The sequence below is a fragment of the Streptopelia decaocto genome (assembly GCF_964273445.1).
Source record: "Streptopelia decaocto genome assembly, chromosome: 20".
In the NCBI taxonomy this organism is placed as follows: Eukaryota; Metazoa; Chordata; class Aves; order Columbiformes; family Columbidae; genus Streptopelia; species Streptopelia decaocto.
Window position 1 is genome coordinate 2,217,552 of NC_138675.1, and position 20,159 is coordinate 2,237,710.

General features: G+C 51.2%; 2 protein-coding genes across 2 annotated transcripts; both read left to right on the plus strand.

Moving 5' to 3' along the window:
* Nucleotides 1-584: 584 nt before the first annotated feature.
* LOC309448329 (protein-arginine deiminase type-1-like) lies at nucleotides 585-11,595 on the plus strand (the record flags this gene model as incomplete). The annotated part of the gene is made up of 16 exons (XM_082069775.1): nucleotides 585-676; nucleotides 2,593-2,767; nucleotides 3,244-3,313; nucleotides 4,567-4,628; nucleotides 5,356-5,473; nucleotides 5,593-5,718; nucleotides 6,295-6,470; nucleotides 6,549-6,652; nucleotides 6,963-7,086; nucleotides 7,700-7,807; nucleotides 7,893-8,044; nucleotides 9,690-9,834; nucleotides 10,092-10,185; nucleotides 10,379-10,458; nucleotides 11,139-11,264; nucleotides 11,359-11,595. 16 exons carry the CDS (start codon nucleotides 585-587, stop codon nucleotides 11,590-11,592), a joined length of 1,986 nt encoding a protein of 661 aa, XP_081925901.1. The 3' UTR covers nucleotides 11,593-11,595.
* A 1,545-nt stretch (nucleotides 11,596-13,140) lies between these two features.
* On the plus strand, nucleotides 13,141-19,489 carry LOC309448345 (protein-arginine deiminase type-3-like). Its single transcript, XM_082069813.1, has 16 exons — nucleotides 13,141-13,241; nucleotides 15,278-15,458; nucleotides 15,531-15,603; nucleotides 15,680-15,741; nucleotides 15,833-15,950; nucleotides 16,041-16,166; nucleotides 16,410-16,588; nucleotides 16,676-16,779; nucleotides 16,855-16,966; nucleotides 17,051-17,158; nucleotides 17,326-17,474; nucleotides 17,603-17,747; nucleotides 17,828-17,921; nucleotides 18,207-18,286; nucleotides 18,958-19,086; nucleotides 19,169-19,489. Exons 1-16 carry the CDS (start codon nucleotides 13,150-13,152, stop codon nucleotides 19,400-19,402), a joined length of 1,986 nt encoding a protein of 661 aa, XP_081925939.1. The 5' UTR covers nucleotides 13,141-13,149; the 3' UTR covers nucleotides 19,403-19,489.
* Nucleotides 19,490-20,159: the final 670 nt, after the last annotated feature.

Below are 20,159 nucleotides of genomic sequence, written 5' to 3' on the forward strand. Positions count from 1 at the left end.
CCTCGGGAGTTGTTATGATGGGAAGGACTGACCTGAACAAACATTTCCTTTTGTTCGGCTTTATTCGGGCATTGCCCTAATGGGGTAGCCGAGGCCGTGAGTCAGCCCACGGAGAGGCTAGCTGGAAAATTTGGGTTGTTTTAAAGAAAATACTTTATTTTAATGATACCATGTATTGTAATAACACGTTGCACAACAGGAGGAGTTTAAATGTTTAATGCATTAAACTTTGGAGTGCTTATGTGGAGCTAGAAGGGAATAAAAAGGTGAGAGGCCCTGAAAGAGCTCACTGCTGAGCATCCTAGGGCAGGGCTGGATGTCACCCACCCCGTTGTGCCTTTTGTCCCCTCCCTGGAGTTGTCTGTCACCCCCCGGGGGCTGCCTTATCGCCTCCATCTCCCCATAAGTGGGGAGGCAGCTTGTTGGTGGCGGAGGTGGAGACGACAGGGTCCCCTGCCTAAACCCCGTCATCGAGGGGAAGGAGGAGTTAAATTCTCCTGCCTTTTAATCCAGTCCTGCTGGTTTACCTACCGAGCCAGGCAGCAGCTTCCTTCGCATGCGGCCGCCATCCTCGGTATATCATCATGCCTCAACGTCACATTGTGCAGATGTCCACCAGCCACGCCAGCTACGCCGTCTGCGTGTTGGGTACCGAGGTCTTCCTTGATACACGCCGGTAATGCTTGGGATTGGGGTATCCCCATGGTTTTCTATCAGGCTGATGGGTTTTGGGGGAACCCAGCGGTGGTTTTGCTCTTTGTTTGGAGAAGGAATGGGTGCTAGAGGGGAGATCAGAGCTCGTTTTGAGCCCACATTGTGAGTTCATCCAAGGATTTGGCAAGATGCTTTGACATAGACGAGGCTCTTAGGGATGTGGTTTAGTGCTAGACGTAGCTTATAGTTGGGCTCAACCTTAAGGGTCCCTTCCAACCAAAATGATTCTATGATTCTATAATTCTATCTCTATGATTCTATAGTTCTATTCTACGACATCTCCCACTGGGTCTGTTTTAGGGGAGCTGCGCCCAAAGGAGGTACGTTGGTTCTGGCAAAACGCGAGGCGTCAAAGCGTAGTCGAGCCGTGACGATTCGCAGGCAGAGCCCATGCACACCCCAGCTAAGCGGGATCTATTTCTGGCTGTAAAAATATTAGGCAAGAGCAATTCAAGATGAGCAACTTGGCCAGAGCTAAAATGGGGTAAAGAATAAAATGTGTGGCTCAGGCAGAAAAAATCCACCAGCAGGTTTGCACGGGTGATTTCACAAATTGAGATTTTTTTTTTTTCCAGCATTAAATACAGAGGTTGCTTTACTGGCCAGATACGAGGCTGTATTTACCTGGCTGTTACACATTGTCATTATTTAATAAATTATATTTATAATGATAGAGACTACAGGACAAGCCGGTCAGGATCGCATCCGGGGCAATTATTGGGATTGTGTGTTGGAGCCTGGCCAGGATGTGCTGTTGTCCCCACAAAGGGCTTCAAATTGAGCTAAAAAAGTATTAACCTTCCCTTTGGCCAAATGGGAACATATAAAACGAATTTTTGCTTTTTTTTTCCTGAATTTGGACTCAAAGTAAGCTCAGTCCCATTTAAGCATGGGGCCTGAGCCCAAAATGAGGATTATTTTGTTCCTGGAGAACATTGGCTGGGGGGAACTCCATGATGGATGTGTCAAGCTTTGTGGTTTGATTTGGTTTGGGGCAGAAAATAGAGCACAGTGGGAATCCGGTGGCGACGCTGAGGTGCAAGGGCTGTAAAATCAGGGCAAACAGACCCAAATGCAAGAAGTCGCGGCGTGCAACAGCACACGGGTGGATTTACGGTGTTGGCATGATGTTAAATACGAGGGGTGACAAGCGAGATGATGCTTTAATCTCTCATTACAAGCTGCTGCAAGCACCAGGGATGCGGTGCCAAGAGCAACACTGGGGATAAATCTCTTCTGGGGTGTTTTGCTTCATTTTTTTTTATCTTGTTGTTAAAATTTACCACTCTGACCCTTTTTGCGTACGGCTGGGGCCACCGGCTCCCAACAGCAGACAGGTTGGAGCACTCGTGCTCCTGGGATGGAGGTGCCGGGGCTGTAATGAGCAGGTAGGCAACACTTCAAAGGTGAGGGACGTCACGAGATGGGGTGCGGGTTCTCCGTGTTCGGATTCAGGTTCTGCCCCATTTTGGGCACCTCTCGGGTCAGCGTATAATCCTGCGATAACCATCTCCCTAGGTGGTTGATATCAAAAATTGTCCAGGCTCTTTGTTGGGGTTTTGTCCTGGGATGCTGCAGGTTTGGAGGTTTTCTTGCTGTTGTGGAGAGAGGTTGGATGCCCAAACTTCAGCCATTCGCAATCTGGGCTTAACCACAGACGGACGTGCGGAAGCACCAGTGGGAGCTCAGCTTGCTCAACGCCGCCACAGAGATACATATAAAATTCAGACGACGTGTTTCATCACCTGAAGATGGTTTCTGAGTCCTTTCCACCCAGTTACGACTGGATTTTAATTCCAGGTTTATGTATTTGGCTCCACAGAGAGGAGAACAGGAGGGACAACTTGATTTCTAACCCAGCACCACGCTCTGTTTCAGATGTACCCCCAAAGCTGCCATATCCTTCGATGTCTATGCCACCTCCGCGGTGACCGTCCACATCATCCACAACCCCACAACAAAACCCATGATGAACTCCAGGTGGCCCCTGGATCCTGATATAGAGGTTGCAGTGACCATTGGTGTCACCAGCACAGCCATCAATGACAATAAGGTTAGTTATTTTTTTATACACTGAAACAGGAAAAATAAATTGAATTTTCCAGGAAAGAAGGGAGGGTTGTGGGCAGGCTCAAGTATTTTGAGGTAGTGGTGGCATCGGGTTCATTTCCATGGAGGAAACTCAGACTTAAAAGGAATTGCGTAATTATTGTGTATGAAAAATGAAACCAAGAAGGAGAACGTGACATTTTGTGCCTTAAATACAAGATAACAATGGTTGCAAAACCTTTTGACAGAAACTCTGTGCCACGCAGAAAAAATCCTCCAACCTTGGCTTTTTCTCTGCCCGTTTTTGCGCTGAAGCAGGCAGAAATGATTCCACTGAACTGTGATTAATGGAGAATGGCTTGGATGAACCCTCCAAGAGCTTGTCGTGTAGTGTTGATTGGTTAACCCCAATTAGTGGAAAAACCTACTCAGCGTGATGGGAGATGGGACTTGGGTCATGATCCAGGGATGTCTTTGCAGGTGAAGATTTCATACTACGGCCAGGAAGACAATGAGCTTTCGGTGGCTTGGTTGTACCTCACCTGCGTAGGTAGGTGTTACAACAGTGCGCCTTCAAACGCAGCCAACCCTTCCTGCTGCCAAGATCTAGTTGGGTTCTAGTTGGGAGTTAAGTGGGGGGCGCGGGCTGCCCATCTGTGACGTGCAATGAAGGTTTGGGTGTTGACTGATGCTGACAAGCAAGAGGGAAATAATTAAAATGTTATTATCCTGCCTTATATGGTGCAAAAAAGACAAAGGCTGGGCTGTGTCCCCACCCAACGTACACGCCAAGCATCCTCCTCTGCTTGCCAAGACCATTGCATTGGCAGAAGAGGATCCAAAGAGACCATCTCACCCAACTTTGGCCGACGTCCCCCTCCTCAACCTCCATTGCAGCTGGTGCAGAAAAATAGGAAGCAAAGTGTAGTTGTCTGACCTATTTTAGAAGTTTAGGATGAGATGAATCATTCCCTTGAAATACCTATTTTCTTCTGCTGACTACAAAGGGAGTCTAGACAACCAGTCTGGATGCAGAGCCTTCTACAGGGATGGATTAATTACCCTAAACTTGTGATTTTTCTAAAGCTTTCACATGACAGTCACACCTGTGTCCTTAAGTCATGCAGATGCTTCTCAAAATTGCACCTAATGAGGCTGATGGTTTCCCACATCCTGGAACTGATGGGCTCTGCTGGAGCCACCACCATCTGCAGGGCTTTCACTTTACAAATTCTCTTCATTTCCTTAGATGTAGGGCTTTGTTTTCAGCTTCTCCACGTCTGCTTCTCTACATCAAGGAGAGGACAAACTCCACTTCAGTGTCTGTGTTTTCCACCCATTCAGAGGTGTATTAAGATGAGCTTAATACAGGTTTAAGTAGAGTTTAGATGAGGTTGCTGGTAAAACCTCTATTGCGGCAGAGGCAGAGATTTGAGCCAAGAAGAGCTGTTTAAAGGAAAATCCTTCTCAAACATTGCATCAACCCTAGTAATTATTTAGGTGTCCACTCACCCGTGGTAGAAACACTTCATGGCTTCACAAACAAAGCTTGAAATTGCTGAAAACACAAAATATACCACGAAGTGACCCAAGGCAGGAACAGATAGGTGGAGAGTGAAGGGGGAAAGCCATGAAAAAGCCACTGGGTTGGCTTTTCTGTCAGTGTTTTGTTGGAGACATTGAATCTAGAGTTGATTTGGGGCACAAAGGTGGAGCTGGTGTTGGGTGACTTGTGGCTGGTGCCAAGGATGAGCCCAAAATGCCACCGAGAGCCAGTGGCTTCCTTCTCTCTTGATCTTTCAGACGTGTCCCTGGACGTGGACTTGAACCGTAACGGCAGAGTGAAGAGCAGAGGGAAGGACAAGGTAACGAGAAGATTTGCTGTAGGCAGCGGACAGAGCGTCAACGTGGGGTGGACCCGTTTGAAATGTCTTCCCCCAAAATCTCCAGGAAGGAGAAGGACTCGGGTGGTGTCGCTGGAGTCTAAATTAGGGAAAATCACTTGGCAAATTCTCAACCTATTATTTGAGGAAGAAAATACTTTCTTTTTTAAATTCTGTGCCAGAATCTACCTCTCCAGCCCAGCCCCAAGGATCGCACAGGATAAAACACTCTGCTTTATTTTCTTTTCCTTTTTTTTTTAAACTTTTTGGATGTGAAACATGCCGCTGAATGAGTCAGCTGCAAGTTTGGCAAACAGCAAGAGATTTACCCCTTTGGCAACAAATCTGCATATGCCCAAGTACTTACACCCTGGTAATTAGCTGCAACCTAATCGGCGGCACAAATTGTGCATCGTGATGAGATGTATTTCTAAAACAGCATAGTGCTGTCCAAATGAGGCCTGGCAGATACTCTCTGGCTTGTTAGAAGATAAGATCTGTTTGAAATAGTCTTTGTTGGCCCTGTGAGAAGCTGAGATTAGGAAATTTAGTGGCTTGAAAGCATCGCTCCTGTCTCCTCACCAGCTTTGACTGCATGTTGTGGGTTGTCCTCCAAGCGTGCCCGTGGCGCTGGGGTTTTCCCCGAGCCGGGAGGAGACTGAGATGGGGAAGATCTTGCTCACATTCCCTTTGGGTGCTTCTCTTCCAGGCCAAGTGGACGTGGGGTCCGGATGGACAAGGCGCCGTGCTGCTGGTCAACTGCGACCGGGACAGCCCCGGCGCGGTGGGGACGGACAGCGGGCAGGTGGACATACGGACCACCACAGGTATGGCGTCATCTGCGGCGTGAGGAGAACCATAAGGTCTCGCCAGGGTGTTTTCCCACTTGCAACACCGCCGTCACTTCTCTCCGTGTCCCCTCTCTCCACCTTTTCCCCCGCCATAGACCTTCAGGACATGTCGCTCATGCTGCTGCGGACTCAAGGTCCTAGTGCTATCTTTGCCGAGTACCAGGTGGTTCTGCACGTCTCCGAGTCGGACGCAGATAAAGTGCGGGTTTTCCACGCTCTCCGTGAGTATTTCTCCTTTCTGTGGGCAAATGCTTAATTTTTTATTCACTATCTGAGCACCTCTGATTGCTGGAAACACTCATTTATCCCCAAAGCTCCTCTGCTGTTGTAGATGATGAGGTTATCTAGGAAAAATCAAGTGAAAAAGGATTTTAAATAGGCTTTTCTCAGCGGGATTGCTGAAATTTTGACATTCCCACGGGGGTGGATAACGCCGACGTGGCTTCCGGCACCTTTTTGGCGCGGGCTCTGACCCGACCGCCAAAGCAGCTCATCTCGTCGGGCAGCGCCTTTTGCCTTTGAACGCCCTGGCAGCTGGATCTCCAGCAGCTCCCTGCCGAAAAATCAGGTCAGGGAACACAAGCATATCATTAGTTGCTTAACTCAAGCCACGCACCTTAAAAGGTTTGGACCTGAGGGTATAGAGTCCTCTTTGTAGGAAGAAGATCAAGTGTGTTCCCCAGAGACAAGGCGGCACACCTGCTCGTCCGCGGACTTCCTTGCCGGTGCCTCCTTGCAGTCCCATGGACAGGTTGGTCACCCCGTCTGGGCTTGGGTATTTTTTGGTTTTTCTCCAGGGACTGACTCACACCCCCACTACAAACCCGTGTTGGGGCCGGACAAGCTCTCCTACGTGCTGGACCACGTCAGTAGTGGAGAAAACATCTTCTACGTTGAAGGGTTGGCTTTCCCCGACGTGGGCTTCTCCGGGTTGGTTTCTTTCAACGCCAGCTTGCTGGAGGTTCCCCATCAGGTACGTGCCCCATGCCCTGCAAAATCCCCCAAATTGGAGTTTTCAACCACCACCCCCTGGTGTATTTTCCCCTTGCAGAATGCGCCGGGCACCCCGATTTTCACAGATACGGTGGTTTTCCGTGTGGCACCATGGATAATGACGCCCAACACGCAGCAGCCTCTGGAGGTTTTTGTCTGCAGGTAGGAAGGACGTCAACCCATCGCTCTCCTGCTTTGGGGGGACTCCCCAAGGGGGAGTTTTTGACCCTTCCTTGCTACGTAGGGTTAACCAGGTGTTACGCATGCTATATAGGAGGCAGTATTTGGGTAGAGAGCCCACTGGTGCTGCTGCAACCCCAAGGAGAAAGGCTGGAGAACCCTCTCCAGGGTCTCACCTCACACAGAACTATTACCCCAGTGCATTTAGGAAGGAGGAATGGGCTGCACGGTCGGACTGGGGGGGCTTTTTGTGTTCCCTCCCTTAAGTGTTCACTCCTTGCTCTCCCCGCAGCATCCAGCAGGGTTCTGACTCCAACGAAGCCTTTCTGGAAGGACTCCGGGCCCTATTGAAGAAAGCCAACTGCAAGCTGACCATCTGCTCGGAGGTGGAAACCCGCAGTGACCGCTGGATCCAGGTCAGCAGTCGATGTTTGTCAGATCATACACTGCTCTCCCGGTCCCTCACAGGCTCCTAGGGCATGTGGGGTGTCACCCGCCATCACTGGCACCCCTGGGAGAGACCAGCTGAGGTGCTTGGGGGAGTGAGAGGTGAACTAAATCATAGGGAAATGCTGCTGGTGGTGGCAGAAAGCACAGGCAGGGATGTTGTCCAGGGACTCAATGGGTCATTGCAAGGGGGACCCCATTCCAAGAGGGATCTCATGGCATTTTACAAGACAGTAATGTCCTATAGGACGTTGCAAAAGGGTTCCCACTGCAAGAGTGACCCTATAGGACATTGCAAAAGGGTCCCCGTTGCAAGAGGGGCGCTATAGGACATTGCAAAAGGGTCCCTATTGCAAGAGAGACCCTATAGGACGTTGCAAAAGGGTCCCCACTGCAAGAGGGACCCTATAGGACGTTGCAAAAGGGTCCCCACTGCAAGAGGGACCCTATTGCAAAAGGGGCCCCTTGGGGCTTTTTAAGGCTTTGCCAGTTTTCCCCATTTACTTTGCCACCCTCACCAAGGTGACTCTCACCCTGCCAGGAGCCTTCCTCATCTTCCTCCTCCTCTTCTTCCCACAACAGGACGAGCTGGAGTTCGGCTACGTGGAAGCACCGCACAAGACCTTCCCTGTTGTCTTCGACTCACCCAGAAACCGAGGCTTGAAGGATTTTGCTTTCAAAAAGATCCTGGTGTGTTGTCATGTTGCCAACTACCCTTTATCCCCCTAAAATTCCCCACTTGGGGGGTCACCATCACCACCCCCCTCTTCCCCAGGGCCCCGATTTTGGCTACGTGACCCGCGAGTCCCCTGGGAAAGAAGTCACCAGCCTCGATTCCTTTGGCAACCTGGATGTCAGCCCGCCGGTGACGGTGCGAGGGAAGGAGTATCCCCTGGGTCGGATCCTCATCGGCAGCCCCCTGCCTTGGTGAGACGCTGCGGGGCTCGAGCTCTCCCTCTGGGATGTGGGGAAGCAGTGAAAATCCCTGCGCAAGAAAGGGAGCAGAAATTTGGGGCCGGTTCCCATCAAAATGGGAATTTGGGGTTGGTTGCCATCAAATCCCAGATTTAGCGTGCGTCCCTTACAAAATCCTGCCACTGGCCTGATTTTTACTCCCTCCCAAACCACTGATGCTTTTTCTCCCATCCTACAACTCCGTAAGCATCCTGGCTATTATTTCCACCCACCCCCATTAAAAGTAGGGCGATCCAGGAAAGGGTAAAGTCCTGAAGAACTGGAAATTGTTTTGCTCTGGGCAGGCAGTGCTAGGCAGCCCCACGGGAACAACAGCGCCCTGCAGAATCCTCCACAAAGGAGGTTCTTTTCCTGGAAAAAAAGAACAACGGAGGCGAATCCCGATGGGGTTTGATCCGGGATAACAAACGGGATTCTCCGCCCCCAGTCCTGCTGTAAGCCAGAGCGTTTGCTTCGGTTACAGCAGCGGGTAAACGGCATTTTCCCAGCCTCACCAGGACCATAATTATCCCTTATTAGCAGGAGTTTAATTAATGTTTTCCCAGCCTGCTGCTGTCTGTCTAAGAAAACTTCGCCCTCGCACAAAGCGCGTGATTGAAGATTCACAAGGATGGGGGAAATTAAGCCCAACGGTGTCTAAGCAGAATTGGGGGTGTGATGCACAATTGCCTGTAGATATGTACAGCCTATATATGTAGTATAGGTATATATTAATATATACTGCAGATAAAATAATATAGAGAAGAGTATTAAAGTAGAATGTAGATATAATAATATAGAGAAGAGATATTAAAGTGGAATGTAGATATAATAATATAGAGATGAGATATTAAAGTAGAATGTAGATATAATAACATAGAGAAGAGATATTAAAGTAGAATGCAGATATAGTAACATAGAGATGAGTTATTAAAGTAGAATGCAGATATAGTAATATAGAGATGAGATATTAAAGTAGAATGTAGATATAATAATATAGAGAAGAGTATTAAAATAGAATGTAGATATAATAATATAGAAAGGAGATATTGAAGTATAACTTAAATATAATAACATAGAAAGGATATATTGAGGTATAACATAGATGTAATAATATAGAAAAGAGATATTGAAGTATAACGTAGATATAATAATACAGAAAGGGATATTAAAGTAGAATGTTGAGATAATAGTACAGAAAGGAGATATTGAGGTATAATATACATAAAATAATATAGAAAGGAGATACTGAGGTGTAACATACATTTAATAACACAGAAAGGAGATATTGAAGTATAACATAGATATAATAATATAGAAAATGGATATTAAAATAGGACATAGAATAATATAGAAAAGGGATATTAAAGTAGGATGTAGATATAAAAATTAATATACATAATATAGATATATTAAACCAGAATGTCTAGATATATTAATATATATAATATAGATATATGTTGCTCAGACTATTTCCCTCCTCTTCCCAGCGTTTCCCATAAAACCAGGATGTGCAGCTGCATTTTCTCCCCTTGGCACGATGTTTGGGGGAAGGGTGGGGGTCAATCTTTGGGGGGGATGCGATGGCCACCCGCTTTCTCCTCCCTCTGCTCCCCAGGGCCACCGGCCGACGCATGTCCAAGGCCGTCAGGGCTTTTCTTTACGCCCAGAAAGTGCAGGCGCCGGTGGAGGTTTACTCGGAGTGGCTGACCGTGGGCCATGTGGATGAATTCCTCACCTTCGTCCCTGCTTACGACAGGAAGGTACCGCTCCCTGGAGCTGTCTCTGCTCCTGCACGGGGCATCTTCTGCAAACACAAAAAATAATAAATAAAGCCATTTTGCCGTTGCTCATCCTCCCCAGTGTGGCTGGGTGATGCACTTTCTTCTGGGGTGGTTTTGTTGGGTGGCATCCCCCACATCTGGGGCTGGGTTTGAGGCCAGCGTGGTGTTTCTTAGGAGGACGTGGGGATAAAATATCCCACCAGCAGCAAAGTGTGACTCCTGGGTTCTCTCCGCAGGGTTTCCGTCTCCTCTTGGCCAGCCCCAACGCCTGCTACAAGCTCTTCAAGGAGATGCAGTGGCAGGGCCACGGTGAAGCCACGCAGCTCGTCGGTAAGGGCATCAACATTTGTAACCTCATCTGGGTGTTCCTGCTCCAACTGGGGGGATTGGACTGGATGAGCTTTCGAGGTCCCTTCTAATCCCTGACATTCAGGGATTTGTGTGATTTCTGTGATCCCTGCGGCATGACAGGGACTGCCGGTGTCCCTTAGTGGCATCCCTTACTGCTGCTGTCCCCACGCAGGGCTGAAGGGCATCAAGAGGAGAAGCATCGATGAGATCCTGGCAGATGCATCGTTGAAAAATGACAACCGGCACGTGCAGGTGGGTCTTTGTGGCCGTGGGTTTGGGTGGATTCACTCTCCTCGCTTGCATGTCTCTGACGGGTGGTTTCTGGGTATGAGGAACAATTCTTGAGACCCCAGGGAAGGGCAAGAAACTGTGGCTTGAGTTACACTGTGCAGTGTGAAAGCAGGTGTCCAAGAATCAGAGAATCATTTTGGTTGGAAAAGCCCCTCAAAATCATAGAGTCCAACCATAACCCAGCCCTGGCACTGCCCCATGTCCTGAGAACCTCATGTCCGTCTGTCCAACCCTCCAGGGAGGGTGACTCCAGCACTGCCCTGGGCAGCCTGTTCCAATGCCCCACAGCCCTTTGGGGAAGAAATTGTTCCCCAGATCCAACCTCAACCTCCCCTGGTGCAACTTGAGGCCGTTTCCTCTGCTCCTGGCGCTTGTTCCTTGGGAACACTCATGAAGGAGCCAGACACCCTTTGGTGCTGGGTCACCCCAGCCTGTTGTCCCGCTGGGAGGTGACTGCAGAGCTGCCAAACTAAAGAAAAGAGGTTGCTGGGGTTGGGGGTGCATTCAGGAGGTTACTCAGAGGTGTGGAATGGGATGCAACGGAGCAGCTGAGGATCCAGGCAGGATGCTACATGCACACAGGTCTGTGCGTGGGATTTGGGTGGCCAGGGGTGGCAATTCCAGGTCCCCCATCTCCACAGCGCTGCATCGACTGGAACCGCGACCTCCTGAAGCAGGAGCTGGGCCTGAGCGAGCAGGACATCATCGACATCCCTCAGCTCTTCATCCTCAAGGGCACTCACGCGGACGCCTTCTTCCCGAACATGGTGAGACCCCCCCCACCTCTCTTTTTCCATCCACACCTGCTGCAAATACACCTTTTGGGTGGAAAACACTGGTTTCTTTTTGGTCTGGCTGCAGGTGAACATGCTGGTGCTGGGCAAACACCTGGGCATCCCTAAACCCTTTGGCCCGAAGGTGGGTGGGCAGTGCTGCCTGGAGCAGCGGGTGCGGGAGCTGCTGGAGCCCCTGGGACTCACCTGCACCTTCATCAACGATTTTTTCTCCTACCACCTCCTCTCCGGTGACGTCCACTGCGGCACCAACGTCCGACGTAAACCCTTCGCCTTCAAATGGTGGCACATGGTGCCCTGAAACACCTGGGGACGGGCTCAGGTCCCGCAATGGGAGGATGAAGGTGCATTTGGTGCATCAGAAGATGCATCAAAATCGAGGGGTTTGCCAATAAAGCTGCATTAACACTGAGGACGCAGCTCTTCCCCCTCTCCCGTCCTTTCTTCCTCGGCTACTGGGTTGAAAATATGTTTTAAACATTTCTTTTTTGGTGGGGGGGTTGTTATAGGAATGGTGGCTTTATGGGATGGGGCCAATCGTGGTGGGTGGAGGATGGACACAGAGCGGCTTCAGGAGCGTGGGATGTGCGAGTCAGCTGGTTTGAGGCCCCATCCCACGGCTAAACCTTCTTATTGTCCCTTATGCCAGGTTTGTAGCCAATAATCCCCCCCCCCCCCAATTCCCTTTATCAGCCCAAAACAACTCCTGGGGGTAGACCAGCACTCCACCCTGGCACGGTGACGAGGCAGAGCCCTGTCCTTGTGCAGATCGTTTTACACCTTCCCCAGTGAGCAAATTTCCTTTTCTCTTTCTTTCTTGTCATGGCAAACAAAGCGTGGCGTGTCCCCGGACCGACCTGGCACCGCTGCCCGTCCCTCACCCAGCAGGAACTGGCACCAGGAACCGAAACCAGTCCATTGTGCCTGGCATCGCTCAGCCCTCTACAACTATTCAGGGGCTAAAAACATTTATTTTGGGTGGCAATTTTCTTTTCTAGCAGCACTTTTTGAGGTGTAAAAGTGTAACCGTGATGCCGCATTTACAAGCAGTGCTGGAGAAGCAATGGAGATACCCCCCAAAAGGGTCACGCATCCCTCTTGACACCCCTCTTTTTTACCAAAAAGCTGATTTCTAACCTCAACCCCCCCATTTTCCCCGCAGTTACGGCTCTGCTGAGTTTCCCCCAGCCCTGAGCGACGATATTAAATTCCAGCGGCGTGTGACCCCGGAGGGAGTTGGTGGGGGGACAGCTGCATCGGCAAAGGGCTCTCCCACGCCGAGACGAGGATTTAATTAAAACAAAGGCGATTAAAGCTGTGGCAGGCTCTGCTGTTCCCACCACAGGTGACATGCCCACCCCCTGATAGGACAAGCACACAGAGGATGGGACAAGCATCAAGCTTGCACCTTCAAAATAAGAATTAAAGCCTTTTTTTTTTTTTTCCAGCTGGGCAAATAAAACCCTTTAGGAGGAGAAATTAAACCCCTCTGAGCCGAGCGCTGGCACGTCCCCAACTTGGCTCTGGTGTCACACTGAATATTTTACAGCGTGGGTTTAAGGGTGACTGGTCACATCAGCGTGTCTTTGTGCTTGGAGGGGAAAAAAACCCGCCCCCGAGCTGCTTAAAAATAATTAAAACCCCCCTCGTGGGTGTCTTGGGGTTCTTTTCCCCGGCGCTGATTCATGCTCCATCACCGGGAAGCACGACCAGGCATCATGCACGCCCCACCCGGGGGCCAAAAGCCTAGAGGTGGGATTAAACCAGGCTTTGCTTAATCCCCTCCCAGCAGCCAGGCTTTATAAATCCCCTCCTGCCACCCAGCGCAGCGCCCAAGGGTGCTCCGGGGGCCGCCGGCATGGCCCAGCAGCGCCGCGTCCAGCTGTCCACGCAGCGTCCCACCAGCACCGTCTGCGTGCTGGGCACCGAGCTCTCCCTGGATGTCTGCCGGTAAGTGGCCGCAAAAACATTTAAAAAATTAAATAATAGAAATAATCTGCTTCTTTAAAACTTTTATCCCCTTAAAATAGCTCAAGGTGGGGGTGATGCTGCTGCTTTGGTGGCTTTTCTAGGGAACGCTGAGTCCAGGATGGAGGGGATGCTCCAAATCGCGACGCAGCGACCCCTCCAAGGTGGATTTTGCATTTTTTGGGGTGCAAAAATCCCCCCGCAAGGAGGTTTAAGTGATGCCCCAGGCTGAGTTACACACCCCGGCCTGGGGGCTGCCGTGTCATCGCACAATATATAAATAATTTCCCTGTTTTGGGGGAATATGGGGAGCGAAACCACCGGCCAGGGCGGCACCGCCGGGTGTTTCAGCTGCTTCCCTGGCCCCAGCCCAAGCTCAAGTGCTTTTTGCCAGCAGGTTTTTGCTTTTCGCTTCCTTAAAGCTCAGCTCAAGCAGCAGCTTAGGGGAGTTTTTCTATTCCTTAAAGCATCCAAACTTGCTGCAGCATCCCTGCATCCTCTCCTGCGGGCCCCGGGGTGGGATTTTCCTTCTCCCTGAGGGGATGGATCCAAGTTTTCCTCCCGGCGGGTCGGGATTTGTGATTCTTGGCCCATCGCCTGGGGTTTCTTTATTTTGCACCGAATAAGAGCGATGCGAGCCGCAGCCTGCCCGGTCGCAGCTCCGCTTTGCTTCTCAGGGGACGCACCCGCTCAGCACTCGCTCCTTTGGGGCAAAATGCGAATATTTGGGCAGCCCCGTAGCAAAATAACCCCCCAAAACACCTCCGGAGTTTTGCAAGATTTGTTGCAATTGCATTTTGCAGGGTTCACTGCGATTTAATATCGCCAGATCTAGTGCATATTGCAGGGTTTATCGCAATTAATATTGCAGGATTTGTTGCAATTGCATTTTGTAGAGTTCGCTGTGTTTTGCAGGATTTGTTGCAAGTGCATTTTGCAGGATTAGTGGCATTTTGTAGGGTCTTTTTTTTGTCTTAAGGATTAATTGCAATTGCATTTTGCAGAGTTCTCTGCAATTGAATTTTGCACGTTGCAGGGTTTGTTGCAATTGCATTTTGTAGGGTTTGTTGAGTTTTACAGAGTGTTTTTTTTTTCCAATTGCACATTGCAGGACTAGTTGTATTTTGCAGGGTTCACTGTTATTTAATATCACAAGGTCTAGTGCACATGGCAGGGTTTATCACCACTAATATTGCAGGATTCGTTGCGGTTTCACATTGCAGCATGTGTTGCATTTTGCAGCATTTGATGCAACTGAATATTGCAAAGTGTGGCGCGTATCACAGGCTTCGCTGCAATTAATATTGTGGGATTTGTCGCCATTGCCTTTTGCAGGATTTGTTGCCTCTGCCAGGATTTGTAGTAATCGCCTTTCGCAGGATTTATTGCAATTGCCTCTTACAGGATTTGTTGTGATCACGTTTTGCAGGACTCGTTGCAATTGCCGTTTGCAGGATTCGTTGCATGTTGCAGGGTTTATTGCAGCTGCACATTGCAGGATTCGGTGCATTCCGAAGAACTGGTTGCAACTGAATGCTGCAGGATTCGTTGCATTGTGCAGGTTGCATTGCATGTTGGAGGACTGCGTGCAATTACATATTGCAGGATTAATTGCATTTGGTAGGGCTTGTTGCAATTGCATATTGCAGGACTTGTTGCAATTGCATGGTGCAGCACTTGTAGTTAATTTTGCAGGATTAACTGCATTTTGCAGGACTTTTTGCAATTCATTTTGCAGGATTAATTGCACATCGCATAGCTTTTTGCAATTGTGTTTTGCGGAATTAATTGCACATTGCAGGGCTCACTGCAATTGCACCTTGCAGAACATTTTGCAATTGCATTTTGCAGGAATATTTGCATTTTGCATGACTTGTTGCGGTTGCACATTGCAGGATTTCCTGCATATTGCAAGATTTCTTGCCCACGGCAGGCTCTGCATCCTCTGCAACCCCACACTATATTACTCCAGCTATTCCCCCCAAAAAACCCTCTCACCGTGTTTTCCTCCTGCTTAGATCCGCGCCCAAAGATGCCGTCACCTTCAACGTGCAAGGCACGCCGGGCGTGAAAATCTACGTGGTGCACGACACGCAGAGCGTCAAGTTGCCCTCCAGCGTGTCCCGCTGGCCCCTGGCCGCTGGTGCAGAGGTGCTGCTGGCCATGGACACCCTCAGCAAGGACGTGGGGGATGAAAAGGTGGGTGTTGGGGTCCCCGGCAGGGTCTGGCCCCACCTTGGTGCAGTGACGAGCGCCCACTCGTCGTTTCAGGTCAGGATTTCATATTACGGAGAGGCCGGCGGGGTGCCCGTGGGCAGAGCCATGTTGTACCTCACCTGTGTGGGTAAGTAGTGGGGGGACACCCCAAAATTGTGGTGGTGGCAGGGATGTCCCCCCCCCAAGCATCCTTGTCCCTGCAGAGATCTCGCTGGACGCCGACACCACCCGTAGTGGCGCGGTGAGCAAGACGCTGCTGGATAAGGTATAAAAAGGGGGGTGCGAGGCCCCCGGGATCACCGTGGGATGTGGAGGGCGTGACAACTGACACCCCCAACCCTGTTTGACCCCCCCAGGCGACATGGACGTGGGGTCCTGACGGACACGGGGCCATTCTGCTGGTGAACTGCGACCGCGACGACCCCAAAGCCGAGATGCTGGATAACCACGACACCGCTATCCGCTCCTACGATGGTACCAGCGCATCCCGTACAAGAAACCCCCGTTTTCTTATAGTTTCCCACCAAATTTTCCTTTTTTACACCATTTTGCCCTCCCCCCCAGACCTGAAGGACATGTCACAGATGGTCCTGCGCACCCGAGGTCCCCGCACCATCTTCACTGGCCACCGCCTCGTCCTCCACGTGGACTTTGGTGACGCCGATAAAGTCGGAGTTTTCTATGGTGGCAGTGAGTGCCTGATGCTGGGGCTTGGCGGGGGGACAGACACCCCAAATTATCAGGGTTCAAGCAAAGTGGGTACCACTTCTACAACATCCAACCTCCATCTCACCCAGGAGGTTTTATCCGATGCACCGGGTGATTTTGCTCTCTGGGATCAAAAATGCCCTTTTCGCAAGGTTTAGGAAAATAATTAAGCTGGAACGCTGCAGAAAAGGGGTTGGTTGGTTAAAGGGGGGGTTGTACCCGCAGACAGTGTCGCACTGGAGGAGTACAAACATGTGCTGGGGGGGTCGAAACTTGTCTACGCCGTCAAACCCAGCCGGCACCAGGAGGAGAGCATCTTCTACGTGGAGGGACTCGCCTTCCCCGACCTCGACTTTTCGGGGCTGGTGTCTTTTCATGTCACGCTGCTGGAGAGCCCCGAGAAGGTAGCGGCCACGGGGGGGGTCAGGGTGACACATAATGGGGGGTAAAAGAGTCAAATATCACCAGATATCCCCCCAAACCCATCGCAGGGTTTGCTGGAGACGCCAATTTTCACCGACACGGTGGTTTTCCGCGTGGCTCCGTGGATCATGACGCCCAACACAGCAGCACCGCTGGAGGTTTTTGTCTGCAGGTGGGTGCAGGGGGGGCGGCCGCATCCTTCCCTGGTGCTGGATCAACCCCTTATATTCTATTTTTCTTTTTCCAGTGTGGACAATAACGAGGATTTTGTGGCAGCCGTGGGTGCCCTGGCCGAGAAAGCCAAGTGCCCGCTCACCGTCTGCCCGCTGCCGGAGAATCGCCAGGACCGCTGGATCCAAGTGGGTGCAGGATGATGCTCAGCCCCATCCTCACTGCCACAGCTCCTGGGGGGCTCCTCCAAATCTTCTCCATCCCTTCTCCAGGACGAGGTTGAATTTGGCTACGTGCAAGCTCCCCACAAGACCTTCCCCGTTGTCTTCGACTCGCCCCGTGACCGCGGGCTGAAGGATTTTCCCGTCAAGAGGATCCTGGTACCCGACCTCTTCCTCCTCCCTTCCCCAGCATGGCCTAAAGCTTTGCAAACCCATCAAAAAATAGAGGATGATTCGGGAGTGCAGCATTTTGGGTGCTGATACCTATTTTTTTTAACCATTATCGCCTTTTTTTAACCATTGTCACATTTCTTTTCCCCATCCAGGGCCCTGATTTTGGTTACGTGGCCCGGCAAGCACCAGAAGGTACTTCCAGCCTCGATTCCTTTGGGAATTTGGAGGTGACCCCCCCCGTAACGGTGCAAGGCAAGGAGTACCCCTTGGGCCGCATCCTGATCGGCAGCAGCTTCCCCAGGTGAGATGCATGAAACAGTGGAAATCAAACCCAAAAAAGGATTGTTATGCACCGTTTGAGGTTGGTTGCATGCAAAGCATCACCTCGGGCACCCCGAAATTGCAGCCCCTTCCTTGTGCTCCCCCCAGATTCGGCGGCCGGCGGATGGCGAAAGCCGTCCGGGATTTTCTGGTCGCCCAACGCGTGCAGGCTCCCGTGGAGCTGTTTTCCGACTGGCTCCGCGTCGGCCACGTCGACGAGTTCCTCAGTTTCGTCCCTGCGCCCGATCGGAAGGTAACGAATCCTGGGGAATGGGGAAAAAAGGGGGTGCAACCTTTATACCCCCTCAAAATCAACTCTTTCTCCCTTCGCAGGGTTTTCGGCTGCTCCTGGCCAGCCCCAGCGCCTGCTACCAGCTCCTCAAGGAGAAGCAAGAGGAGGGCTTCGGCGAGGCCGTGATGTTCAAGGGTAGGATGGAAAACAGGGCTCAATGGGTTTATTTTCCCCTTTTCCTGCAAAATGCAACAGGGTGGGTGAATGTGTGATGCCCCGAAACCCAGCTAATGGCTGGGAAGCGCTGCCGGCAGCAAGAAATGAGCAGAATTAATTAAAAAGCCTCGTGGATTTGATTTCCTGGGTTGGCGTGGAGGTCGCTGGGGGATCCCTGAAATGAGGGAGCTCCTGGCTCAGAGCTGGGAAACACGTCCCAGATGCGCTGGGGGAGGAATTGCCACCCGGTTCGTTGTGCTGCAGGGCTGGCGGGGGTGCCCAAGCCGACGATAAGCGAGATTCTGGCTAACGAAGCCCTCCGGAAATTCAATAATTACGTCCAGGTGAGGAAAGGGGAGCAGGGGGCTCCTTTCCAGCCCCCTGCGTCCCTCTGTCCATCCACCCATCCATCCATGCACCCCTTTGTCCATTCGTCCGTCCCTCTGTCCATTCACCTCTCTATCCCTCCATCTGCCCACCCATCTTTCCATTCCTCCGTTCTTTCTGTCCATCCTTCTGTCCCTCCCTCTGTTCCTCCATCCATCCATCCATCCATCCACCTGCCCCTTTGTCCCTCTGTCCATCCACCCTCCCTCCATCTGTCCATCTATCCTCCTGCCCATCCGTTTGTCCATCTACCCATCCCTCCCACCCTCCATCTGCCCCTTCCTCTGTGCGTCCCTCTACCCATCCCTGTACCCTTCTATCTGTCCACCCACCCCTTTCTATCCCTTCACTCTTCCTTCTGTCCATCCTTCTGTCCCTCCATCCACCCTTTTGTCCCTCTGTCCCTCCACCCATCCCTGCATCCTTCTGTCCATCTGTCCACCATCCCTCTTTCTATCTCTCCATCCACCTTTGTCCTTCTGTCCGTCCATCCATCCCATCCTTCTCTCCATCCCTTTGTCCCCACATCCCTTTGTTCCTCCATCCACCCACCCACCCCCACTCCGTCCATCCCTCTGTCCACCCTCTGTCCGTCCATCCCTCCCCGCTGACCCCCTTGTCCCCCCAGAGCTGCATCAGCTGGAACAGGGACATCCTGAAGCGCGCGCTGGGCTTGGCCGAACCCGACATCCTGGACCTCCCCCAGCTCTTCCGCGGCGACGCAGCCACCGGCGCCGACGCCTTCTTCCCCGACATGGTACCCGCGCTCCCTCCCTGCACCCCGGGGCACCCGTTTGGTCTGAAATCCTCCCTTTTTACACCAAATCCCGCTGCTGCAGGTGAACATGCTGGTGCTGGGCAAACACCTGGGCATCCCCAAACCCTTTGGCCCAGAGGTGGGTGGGCAGTGCTGCCTGGAGCAGCGGGTGCGGGAGCTGCTGGAGCCCCTGGGACTCACCTGCACCTTCATCGACGATTATTTCTCCTACCACCTCCTCTCCGGCGAGGTTCACTGCGGCACCAACGCCCGCCGGAAACCCTTCGCCTTCAAATGGTGGCACATGGTGCCCTGAGGTTCCTCCTCCTCCTCCCCAAATCCCTCTCCCCATCTCTGCAAGTGCCTTTGGTGGCGACCGTCACGTTTCAAATAAAAACCAGGGCTGCAGCTTCCTCGCGGGAAAAGGTGTTTTTCACACTGGGTGATACTTTGTGGTGCGTGGGTATTGCTCTGAAATTAGAATTAAAATGGGTAAAGAGGGCGGAAAAAGGTGCTGAGGGGGGTTATAGAGTTCTCGGTCTTGCTGTAGTGATGCAGGTGCAAAAATGCAGGTGCAAAGATACACGTGCGTGCCCAAAAGCACATGCACGCAAAGGGGTGCGTGTGCAGAGATATCCATGTGCAAAAAGGGGGGTGTGCAAAAATGACACGTGCGTGTTAAGCGCGTGCAGAAAAACAAGTCTGTGTGTTGCTAAATGCAGGTGCTGGAACATAAACCACACGTGGCTGCACAAAACCCTGCGTGCGCGCACACAAAAACGCGCATGTACACGCATTAAATACAGAGAAACGGACGCGCTGCCCTGGTTTTGCACCCTGCCTGTGGAATATTGAGGGGAAATATTTGGGGTGGGGGGGGAATATTTGGGGACGGAAGATGCTGTTGGCTGCAGGACGGTGCCCTCTAATGGCTGTGGGTTTGGGGATGCTGGATGTACCTTTGCTTAAATTAATACAATTTCAATTAAAAAATTAAAAACCCCGACACAATAGGGAGGGATCAGTTTGGTTGAATGAGTGAAACATCAGTTTAAAAAGTAATTCAAAAAAAT